The sequence below is a fragment of the Haliotis rufescens genome, unplaced genomic scaffold (genome assembly GCF_023055435.1).
Source record: "Haliotis rufescens isolate VD_foot unplaced genomic scaffold, xgHalRufe1.0.p SCAF_16, whole genome shotgun sequence".
In the NCBI taxonomy this organism is placed as follows: domain Eukaryota; kingdom Metazoa; phylum Mollusca; class Gastropoda; order Lepetellida; family Haliotidae; genus Haliotis; species Haliotis rufescens.
In genome coordinates, this window is record NW_025963846.1 from 22783453 (window position 1) to 22795855 (window position 12403).

Here is a 12403-nt window from a genome sequence, read left to right on the forward strand (position 1 = left end):
GCAGACATAGAAATATTTTCCACACATTAACTTTGAAATCTCCTTCTACACCTGAGGAAGAGACAGTACATTTGAATCCAAACAACCTTTTTTTTCATACAAAAACAACTTCAACAACATACCTCTTCCCACCCACCATGCTAAGACTTTAACCCCAAACTATCAACATTAAAGTATCATGAAGAAGACCGTCTCCTGGTCTCTTGTTAAATTTCATCAGTGGAAACGGAAGATTCTAACATTCCGAGTTAGATCTTATGAACCAATAATTACGTAATTCTAAGAACTACATCACGTGTCAGGAACCGTACCACGATTTTTCAAGTAAGAGCCAATTTCATAATCTTTAAATGGCAAAGAGAAGCCGCTGTTTTATAAGTTTAAAACAAGGTGTAGAAAGTTCGGAGATGAAATTCTTCCATTTTTATCCCCCCCAAAAGAATAAATTCACAGCTCTGACAATTTTTCTTGGTGTCATCTGGGTGGATCTTCATGTCCTGTAACCATGGTAACTGCGGAATGGTTGTGTCACTCTGTGAGGTGTAAGGCATCAAGGGGTCAGGCAGGAAGACAAGATATCAGACATCGAGGCTCAGATTCATCACTCACAGTTTAGTTTAGGTGGAAATACATTGTTCTATCTGATTTGAGAAGCAGTCCAAAATCTATGTGACTGGATTAACTGAGTACATGCTTAGCCATTTGCCCCCACAGCTCTTATTACCCAGGTACCCAACCCCCTTTACCCGACCTCACCCGGGTACCCACCCCCTTTACCCGACCTTACCCAGGTACCCGACCCCCTTTACCCGACCTTACCCAGGTACCCACCCCCTTTACCCGACCTTACCCAGGTACCCCACCCCTTTTACCCGACGTTACCTAGGTACCCGACCACCTTTACCTGACCTCAGCCAGGTACTCAACCCCCTTTACCCGACCTCAGCCAGGTACCCGACCCCCTATTACCTGACCTTACCCAGGTACCCCACCCCCTATTACCTGACCTTACCCAGGTACCCGACCCCCTTTTAACCGATCGTACCCAGGTACCTGACCCCTATTACCTGACCTTACCCAGGTACCCGACCCCCTTTTAACCGATCGTACCCAGGTACCCGACCCCCTATTACCTGACCTTACCCAGGTACCCGACCCCCTATTACCTGACCTTACCCAGGTACCCGACCCCCTTTTATCCGACCTCACCCAGGTACCCGACCCCCTTTTAACCGGCTGTACCCAGGTACCCGCTGTAGGTCTTAAGATTGGGTACAAAATTACTGATTGTGAATTGTTTAAGTAAGGATAAGAATTTATGGATGAACAACTTCTTTATTTCCAATTAAGAGCGACGTTTTGGTGTAGGTTCTAACACCGTTGTCAAGCAAGTGATCACTTGATAACGGTGTTAGAACCTACGCCGAAACGTCGCTCTTAATTGTAATAAAGAAGTTGTTCATCCATAAATTCTTATCCTTACTTAGTACTCCAACTTCTAAATGCCTATCAAAGAAGTGAATTGTTTAACCAGCGCCCTGGGAAAAACAATTTAGGATCATAAACCAATCTCATCATGCAAACATATAAGTCAGAAGGAATGCATGCATAGTCAGAAGAAATGCGACCTTTAGAGACTTGTAACGTAACAAAGGAGTTTATTGTTATTGTATTTGAACAATATATCATGTGACTAACCCCGGTCCGGGAGTCCTGTGGGTACCCGGGTCTTTCTCAGGACCCACCCACCCCAGTCCCAATGACAATTTCTAAAAATACATGTCTTCCTGTGCATGTCATTTTTAACGTGTGAATGAATTTTTATTCAGGGTAATCAATTTTGTCTGGTACTTATTTTGCTTTTAATATCATTCTGGACTGAATATTGCCTAGATATACATGGAAGACTTATCTTTCATTGGCTAAACTATGTTGCAACATTCACTTACATTGATTGGATTAGGTTTCTATACAACTGCCTACTGAGGAAAAATATAATCTGATGACATGTGTCACTTTGAAAAGAGTGAGTGAGTGAGTGAGTTGGCTTTAACGCTGCTTTTAACAGTATTCCAGTTATATCGCAACGTGTCAGCTTATTGTGGGAGCAAAGCCCGTAGTGATGCAGGTCTCAGATGTTTACCACTTCGGTGAAACCCACGAGGACGGGTATGGTGTTGACAAACCTAGAAACATAATCGGGGCGAACCAGGATTCAAACCCACAATCAAAGGTTTCTGGCACTTCCAAGGGATGCAACTCTGCACAGTGAATCGCAGCGCCTTAGACAACTGGGCCACCCGTGCCCCCACTTTGAAAAGAAGCTTCTGATAATATACTATTTGTTTTCATAGCTGTTTTATCATCATCATCATGATTGACAATGTTTGCTACTTGTGTGTGTGTGAGATGAGAGTATCAGTACACGGTTCTGTAAACGTAGTGCTTAATTCTATCTGGTAGGTTTTGACATTTTCCAGAAGAGATAAACAGTGTATTTCCAGCTAATATTTAACGTTTAACAGCAAGGGCATACATACAGGTCAACATTAATGTCTTCAACTTAATTAAAATAAAAGAATCATTGAAAAACAAACATAACCATTCAAGAGTCTGAACTTTGATTGGAGTTTCTTCACCACAAGAGTACACACAGGGGAGATAACTCTGGATCAGAGCCTGGTACAGGCACTGGGAGTCCTCAATTCTTTGAGTATGCCTTAGTGTGATTTTTGCCCTATTTACCTATATGTCATACAGAGCAGAACTATGGCTTTCAAGTTCTTCTGCAATATAAGAAGCTGCTATGGTATATATTGGCACAGTCATACATCGACTCCAGTCCTTTCGTCTGCGACATAGTCATCACATCCTTGTTGCAGTCATCACATCCCTGTTGCAGTTCCTCGAACGCCTCTTCCGTACCAGGCATGATTCCTTGTCTCTTGTAACCCCTGACATGGCCCTGAACAGAGTCATTGTATTGTCTGACACCATCACCCCATGCTAGACTGCTGTAGACCAAGTCACGATGATGCCCTGTGTCACGACTTGTGGCTCAGATGGTTGGGGGCGTCAGCAAACATGTACTTGAGCTTGAACGCCTCTGCTAGTACCTCCCCGATCTCCTTGTTTCCCCAGTGGTGAGTTGGAAGGTTCTGTAGTAGCATCAGGATACCCTGCGGAGAGGAACACGAGTGAGTGAGTGAGTGAGTGAGTGAGTGAGTTGGGATTAGCGCTGCTTTTAATATTTTTCCAGTTATAAATAAATTAGTATGGTTTTTATGCCGCTTTTAGCAATATTCACGCAATATCACAGCTGGGGACACCAGAAATGGGCTTCTAACATTGTACCCATGTGGGAAATCAAACCCGGGTCTTCGGCGTGACGAGCGAATGCTTTAACCACTAGGCTACCCACCACCCCTAGTTATAGATTAACTCTAGTAATAAGAAAGAATCGGGGTCCTTAACTTGCTTTGAGTAGTATTATTTCTTGTTGATATTTGTAGTTTTATTTCCGAATACAGCTTCTTTCATTAGTCCTCCCTCATCCATAAAATTTCTACTTTTACTTGTGTCATTCACATAAACCAACCACCAAACAAGTGGAAAGCCTTCTCAAAATGCAACTCGGATGCGGTGCTTCCATGCAGTACTACCTGGAAATCTCTCTCCCTTAAGATGTCATGTGTAAATCTATGTAGAAATGATGCGCACACATACAGATGAAAGTCTGCAAAGCCATTCACTTCCGACTGAAAAACACAAAACAATATAGATATAGATCCAGGGATGTTATTCACAAAGTACACTGTATCAAGACATGTATCAAATACGTAACACCATGGAAACGCAATGCAAATTACAAATTGATTTTAAAGAAAATATTATGACTATATTCTTTCTATGACAAATTGCTTTATGAACAGATTTCAGCCATGAGCCAGGGGGTAGGGCTAACATTGGCCATGTGACAAGCTGGTAACCACAGAGAGAAGGACAAAACAAGAAAACAGTGTTATCAATATCCCCACCATGGCCAGGGGGCTGGCATCTTCCCGAGGCAAGAGATTTAACTGACTATAAAAGTTCAGTTTCCACCCTTGCCAAACTAGGCTGATATTATTGAGTTACATTTTGGCTGGGCTAACGAGTCTATGCATAGTCCAATCAAAATCTCGCAACGAAATCGAAATCCGGTTCGTAAACTGTCGTGCAAATTTCGGTCGATTGCAGGATTTGCAAAGCATGTGCACCGCCAACTCGTTGTCAACAGATATTTTCCAAACCTTTTCATGTTTTTAATCAATGTGCTCGCGTGATTTGATGCTCTTCGTGATGTAAGACCCGTTTTATCACAATATAGATCTTGATTATCGATCAGATCGTAATGACTGGGCGCCCCCATTTTGTTTGAAACAAATGCAAGTGATGGAATCGGATTGGTCCATAGGAAATGCTCAGAAGAGACATAACTCCTAATAACCACTGGTGGCGCTATGATCGAGCCCAGGAATTCAAGTCTAGTTCGGCAAGGGTGGAAACTGGACTTTAAAAGTCAGTTAACTCTCTTGCCTCGGGAAGATGGCGGGCTGGCTGGTCCTTAATTCTGTGAATCTAAAATCCTTTTCAGTAAACAGAGTTACGTTCACTTAATCTTTGGAAATCTGAGCTACAAAGCAAACTGAGAGGTGTGGTATTTTTTGTAGTTTGTTTATTTGTTGCTTAACGCAGCACTCAGCAATATTCCAGCTATATGACAGTGGTCTGTAAATAATCAAGTCAGGACCAAACAATCCAGTGATTGACATCATGTGCATCGATCCACACAATTGGGATACGATGACATGCATCAAGCAAGTCATCAACCCATCCTATTAGTGGCCTCTTACGACAAGCATAGTTGCCTTTTACGGCAAGCATGGTATTTAATGACTGATATGAAGCTCTTCAACTCACCAAGTAGGTATCCCACAGTCTGATGGTACAGCGGAGAGGGATCTCTCTCATCAGGAGGTTGTTCATCCAGCGGAAGGAGAACTGTAGGTACTCCACGTTCTGCCCCTCCATGTGTTTGTGTAGGGGGGCTGCAGGGAGGAATGGAGGGAGTTTGGATCAGGGCTGAAAATGTGTTTAACATCTACCATGCTATAACTTAACATGGATACCCCACTCAGACACAGCATACCATCTCAGAGCCAGCCAGTCCTTGCCTTATCCTCTTGATGCTGAGTGAGTGAGTGAGTATGGTTTTACGCCGCTTTTAGCAATATTCCAGCAATATCACGGCGGGGGACACCAGAAATGGGCTTCACACATTGTACCCATGTCGGGAATCGAACCCGGGTCTTCAGCGTGACGAGCAAACGCTTTAACCACAAGGCTACCCCATTACCCCCTATTTGATTAGAAGAGATGGTATTTTGATATAAATTTCATAAATATTCAAAGACAAAACCTCTGCAACTCCCGTCTCAATTCTTGAAAACACATCCTCACTGCAATTGCAGTCCACAACAGACAGCTTCCATTGCAGATCAAAGATCAACCACCAACATAAACTGACGATCCCAAATTCTATTCTCACATTATAAAAAACTTAAAAATAAGTGGGTTTTTTTCAGTAACCAACGGCGACCCAACGTCCTCAGCAACTGTACAGGATCCAGGCCAGAAGTACTGACTTGGAATCCTAATTGGTACACCCCAACATGAGCCTCCACAGACTCCACAGCCTCCTACCATCGATCCTGTTGATGAGCTCCCGGAGGGCGCCGACCTTCAGCTGGATGCCGGGCTGTGCGAATGTGTAGTTGTCCTGGATGCCGTCCAGCAGCTTGGACGTACACCAGAAGCTGTCAGCCTCGATCACATCCAGTGTGGACTTCGGCAGCTCTCGCAGATCACAGTTCTCGCTTTCCACATCTACAGCACAGATGGTGGGATTAGCAAGGATGGTTAGTTAGAGTTGGTTGGTTGGTTTGTTGTTTAACGCCGCACTCAGCAATATTCCAGCTATATGACAGCGGTCTGTAAATAATCGAGTCTGGACCAGACAATCCAGTGATTGATATCATGAGCATCGATCCTCATAATGTGGGATGGATGACATGCATCAACCAAGTCAGCGAGCCTGACCACCCGATCATGTTAGTCGCCACTTACCACAAGCATAGTCGCGTTTTACGGCAAGCATGGGTTGCTGAAGATCTATTCTACCCCGGATCTTCACGGGTCTGGTTAGTTAGATAAAAAGAAGAGTCCATTATTGTCATTCTTGAAAAAGAAACGTGTATGCATAATTGTCATTCTGATAAGCGTTCAGGGCTGATTGCAAGATGTTGTCAGCTTCTATACTTCTTTATACATATTATATTCTATACCTCTACCAACAACTTCACACTTTGGAATAAGGGATGTAAGCAGAACCATGTTTCAACTAATGGTCAAGTCAGGGGTGAGTGAGTGAGTGAGTTGGGTTTTCGCCTTTTATATTCCAATTACATCACAGCAGGGGACACCAGAAAATGGTTCCATACATCGTTCCGACATGTGAAAATCAAATCCAGGCGAAGTTTTAACCGCTAGGCTACCCATTGCCCTGGTCAAGTCAGGAAGCTGTGTTTCATAAGATATCACTATTAAAAGTTGCTGTATGCTGCAATCAAGGACACTGTCAGTAATATTCCAGCAATATGTCACAGTGGGTGGTAAAAAATGAAAAGACTGCATCAAACATCCAGGGATTGATAGCATGATAAAACATCATGATCAATGGCTTAACACCTGATTCTAATGTGTGTCGCCTCTTACAACCAGGTACAAGGGCTGTGTGTGATATAGTCATATGCCTGCTAGATCATGGCTAGCAAGATTTTGGTCAGGATATAATTTGAAATGTCCCTAAACCAACCAGGTACTGTAATTGTAATGGAGATATCTTTCATGCACACATCTTATTTGATGAAATTAAAAAAGCTCCCATTCTGTCATATCAGCCATCAAAAATACAAAAAATAAACTAACATGATTATTAATCATACAATTAGTTGCGAGATCAGAGCAGCCTGCCATCATAATATCTGACTCATGATTCGCAATTTGGGTTTACATTATGGAGAAAGAAACTGTCGCATATTTAAGCTTGTGAGTGAGTAAGTATGGTTTTACGCCGCTTTTAGCAATATTCCAGCAATATCACGGCGGGGGACACCACAAATGGGCTTCACACATTGTACCCATGTCGGGAATCGAACCCGGGTCTTCGGCGTGAAGAACGAACGCTTTAACCACTAGGCTACCCGACCGCCCCTTTAAGCTTGTGAAATTTGAAACTGGCTAGTAACTTTCTAGTGAACCTGCACAGCAATATTTTGAGACTATTTCTCCCACTGCCTTGTGGGCCTGTCCCAGACGAAGCCACTCACCATTGTCTATATACTCGGACAGAAACACTACAAAGAAGGGTGTGACTAAGTCGTTGATTCCTTGGACGTAGCCACTTGCAGGATGCCGTATTGCCCATATGTACAAAATTCTTTCAAATATCTGAAACAAAATATAATTATTCAGACACCTCTTTTCAAATAGAAATTACACAGAATCATTTGTGAAATTTAAAACAAAAATTTCATGATAACATGAACGGATACTTTAATTAACTGTTGCACCACAGACAATATGTTCTATACTACTCAAAAGAAGTTAAGAATCATCCGATTCTTTCATATTGGTAATGTTAATCTGTCATGGCATGAGAGATTAACTATTGTAATATGGAAGAATCAGGTGATCCTTAACTTCTTTTGAGAAGTATGCAACGGCCTCATATATATATTCTGGACTATTGCAAATAAAATGTCCTAAATCATCAACCTTTACAGGAAATATCCTGGCATATGGAAAATATTTTAGAATGAGTGAGTGAGTCGGGTTTAACACTGCTTTGAACAGTATTTCAGTTATATCACAGGGTGTCAACTGATGTACGAGGAAAGTCCGAAATGATGCAGGTCTTTCCGATTTCATGAACGACAAGAGCATGGATATGGTGCTGACAAACCAACAAAACATAATCGCGGCAAACCTGGACCAGTGACCATAGGTTTCTGCCACGCCCAAGGTATACGCTCTCCACAGCAAATTGTGGCAACTTAAACGACTGGGAAACCCGTGCCTCCAGTTTAGACAAAAACATACAGAACGTTCTTCCAATTATAAAAATATATCATGAAACATAAAACTAGATCCATTATACACATGCTGCAAATAATACAGAGTGAGAAGGTAGATCAAAAGAGCAAAGCACAATCAGAAATGTAATGTTGTAAGAAAACCATTCCTATGTCTATGAATGGTAGGCTTGTTTTGAATTGAGGTCAGGGTAAAAATAGAACTATTGTGTAACTATGTGCTCGTGTGAGATTGTCCAAGAATAATGGTCCAAAATTCAAATAAACAGAAATATATCATTGAATGCAAAGCAAATAAATTAAACCCCATTATAGTACGGGGAATTTTACGAGAAGTGGGTAAATTGTTCTGCGTCTAACTATGAAGATTTTATTGTACACCCTTAAGAAAATACTTTCCCTGCTTTCAGGCTGCATTTGTACCAAATACACAAGGCTGCATGTTTCTGCAGGCATCAAAGTGACTAGGTACCGTATTCGACTTAATAAGCGCCCCGCTCTAACAAGCACCCACAGCGATATTTGCTAATATATTGGCTAGTGAACAATCCCAATTAGCACCCCTTCCGATTGATCAATGTACACAAGACTTATTTATTTAAGAATTGAACATCAGTTTGGATGGGTTCATTGAAGTGTGAACGATTTAAAAGCGCTGGTTAAAATTTGTGAACCTCCGAGCTTGCGAGGTGGATGTCAGTGACACTTGACACTGAGTAAGAATTTTCAGTTCGCTATACACATCACTAATTAGTGATAGATGATGGGCTTTGGTGATCAGATACGAGTTCACTGTATCCGTTAGTTCGCTGTAGAGAGTTTGTTATGTACGTAAATTTTATATGATATTATATAGGAGCTAAAACGTTGATTTTCTAACAGTTCGTTGCATCCGTTTGTACGCTCTATCCATGTTCGTTATATCTGTGTTCTACTGTATAAGAATTGATAACATTGTCTCTTCGTATATTATGTTCATTAGAAGTGAGTGATAAAACAATCTTAAGACATCCTTTTCTGACAGGTGGCCAATGGTAGATACTCTTGTTCCAGTTCCTTGCCACTTAACGAAAGTCATCAGTGTAAGATTCTAAAGTAACTACCTTCTTATCTTTCAGTGACAGCCGACATTCTCACGATGCTAAACCACATAACCAAGGCAAAAACAAAGACATAAGCATGATATTGCAAGTATCAGAATGTTATGAAGAAAGAAGCTAGGGAGAAAAAAGATTAACTACAGGCTACAATTTCTCCTGAGAGGCTGTGCTGAGCAAACGAGAAGCTATCGACAACACCAATCTCATTAATACCAGATCTTAGTTCTCGCTACCGCTAAATATAGATCTGAGGACATCCCATTACAGGTCACGTCAGATCGACCTTGCGCAAACTTTGACCGACCAATGGAATGACCAATCAGAAGGAAGCTTTCTCGTGCTTTACGGCACTAAATTTCAAATTGGCGACTACGCTTCGAAACATATTTTGACAAATTCTCAATTACAAATTTGAAACCTAAACAAAAGAACATTCTGGAATGGCTAATAGATGGTCTAGATTGTATGTATTCAGTCGTTAAACCCGTAACTATCTTTCGGAATACCCCGAGTTAAAGTTTTCGAAATTGCATGATTAGAAATCACATTCCAACTGTCACTTCCATAATTTGGTAAGCGACACTCTGATTGGTCGGATGAAAGGTCGTTCTGACATGACCCCTAATGGGATGTCTTCAGATCTTTGTTTGGCGGTAGCGAGAACAAAGGTCTGATTTTAATGAGATTGTCGACAACACTGACACCAGGTGCACTCAAGGTGATTGACAGATATGTACAACAGAACACACAGGAAGTAATCACACAAGACACGTGGTGCAAATAATATTGCATGTGAACTGACACTTGAACTGGACGTTAAAGCACTTCTATCTTTTAGTCAATCAAATTTGACAATAGACAAAATTATCACATACAAACTGTATTCCTAATTTAATGTCAAGCAAATTTTGCTATGATGTTACACCAAGTGAATAGAACCAGGATCATGTGCTTGTTAAGCCAACACATTAACAACAGTGCTACCGTGTTTGACAAAGTCATTATCATGGACTCAATATCAATGAAGCCAGATCCTAGCGCTCGCTACTGCAACACGAAGACGAGGACATCCCATACATTCATGTCAGAACCTATCCCTGACTGGCCAATGAAATGACTAAGTCGCATTAGCCAATCAGAAAGCAGTTTTCTCAAAGTTTTACAGCAATAGTTTCAAAATGGCAACTTCTATGCAGATTACACTTTGAAAATTATTTTGACAAAGTTCTAAAATCAAAATTTGAAAAACAGAATAGATCATTCTGTAATGTCTAATAGATGGCCGAAATGGTATGGCAGTACTTCCCATCTAGTCCTGCACCATGACCGTGGAATATATTTATTTTATGGAGAAAAAAAATAATCTAGAAATGCATACAAAAGCAAGTCTAGCCAGCCCTAGCTAGCTGTATTCCACATATGAAATCAGCATAGGGAATTTTTTTGATTTTTTTAGAGTCAAGGAGCATATTGTGTAATATAAGATTTCAGAGACTAAATGTTAGTCTACTTCCCATCATGCAATGAGCAATGGAAAATATCTTCCGTTTCAAATATTTATCCCCGTGAGCATTGAATCAGTTGTACAGCCAATAGCTTGCATTTGAAATGCCCCGTTTTAACCTTTTCAAGGTTGCATGATTGAAAAACACATTCGAGTTTCACTTTCACGATCTTGTATGCGAATCTCTGATTTCTCAAATGAAAGGTCGTTCCGAAGTGACCTGTCAGTTCTTTGTGTAGGGGAAGTGAGCACTAAGTTCTGATCATGATGAGACTGTTATGAATTCAACAAACATGTACGCCCTAAAATCTTACGACATAAGTTCTTCGAATCTATCCTCCTAACACTAGTTTAAACACAGGTCACTGTTACAAGAGTAACTCTCTACAATTAAGTGGCAGTGAAACGTACTCCTCTAGACGAGGCATGGCTGATGGGTGTGTCGTAATGTACTCACTTCTTGTATGACCTTATGTTGCATCAAGTGTGCAATTGTAGTCATGCGAGGAATATCTTTTAGAATCTGCAACACAATGAGTCGGTTCTACCGTACAGCAAATCCGTTACCATAGTAACCATACACAACATTAGCAAGGACAAGAGTGTAAAAGGAACAAGTTGCAGACATTACTGGCACTGACTTCAAACCAGTTGTCAATCATGAATCATGAATTTGATTCTAGTGAAACTGTTCATGCCAAATGGTTTAAATGCAGACAATGATACATACCGGTACTCAAACTGTCACTTTTTGAAAAAAATAAATTTAAATTTAAATTAAAAATTAAAATTAAGTTAAAATTAAAATTAAAATTAAAATTAAAATTCTGCAAGGCAATCTTGTGTTTTTGCAAGATGCAAGCAATGGTGAAATATCTGTTTTTCCCATTCGAGAGACAAAGTGAACTTCTTGAAGAACAAGTTTCACAGCTTTTCGTTTACCTATTGTACACCGGGTGACTGTTGATACAGGCAAATACAGACTGTCAAAGCATGTTCCCTTTACACTCTCCACATACAAGAACAAAAAACAAGATCAGAATACCTGCTACAGAGTCCTTCATAACAAACACTCAAGCTGACAAATTTCATAAACACCAGGGCCAACATTCTACCCCAGTTTTACTTTCATTCTATGATTTGACATATGTGTGAAGGATGGTGTAGCAGGTCGCCCGATCTCCCCGGGGCCTGTCAGTCAGCGGTCTTCCAACTGGGTCTACTCACTTCTTGTACTAGGATTTGTTGGAATATAGGAATAAGGGGGTTCATTCGGGGGATGTCTATATGAATCTGAAACATAGTGGTCAGTGAATGTTTGGCAATTAACAAAATTACTTTGAAAAAAAACCCATTTCACCTTTGAAAGGGAATGAATTTCTTGTCCAGAATCCACATTCTATGGGACATTGATGGTTAATACTGACCCATGTAATCCAACTGAGTGGGAGTCAACCCAGAATCGTACGAGAATCTGTACCATACCAAGAAAATGTGTTATCCCAAACGTAACATTTGTTATATTTGACCTCTTTCTAAATAGCATTGTGTGTTCATGGCCTTTGGCCATGGAAGCCATGCCAATTTACACTTTTCAGAGGGGT

At 40.9% G+C, this 12403-nt stretch overlaps 1 protein-coding gene across 2 annotated transcripts in view; it reads right to left on the reverse strand.

The window, feature by feature from the left end:
- Positions 1-2196: 2196 nt before the first annotated feature.
- Positions 2197-12403, reverse strand: part of LOC124133849 (TBC1 domain family member 22B-like) — a 34766-nt gene continuing 24559 nt past the window's right edge. Inside the window, exons 7-12 of one of the 2 annotated variants that reach the window (XM_048397008.1) lie at positions 11257-11322; positions 7431-7551; positions 5746-5928; positions 4963-5090; positions 3663-3758; positions 2197-3179 (exon numbers count right to left, since the gene is read on the reverse strand). In XM_048397008.1, the coding sequence (XP_048252965.1) occupies positions 3045-3179; positions 3663-3758; positions 4963-5090; positions 5746-5928; positions 7431-7551; positions 11257-11322 (729 nt within the window). In that variant the 3' untranslated portion in view covers positions 2197-3044. Of the gene's footprint in view, positions 3180-3662; positions 3759-4962; positions 5091-5745; positions 5929-7430; positions 7552-11256; positions 11323-12026; positions 12093-12403 lie in introns of both variants that reach the window. The other variant, XM_048397009.1, reaches the window with a different exon arrangement.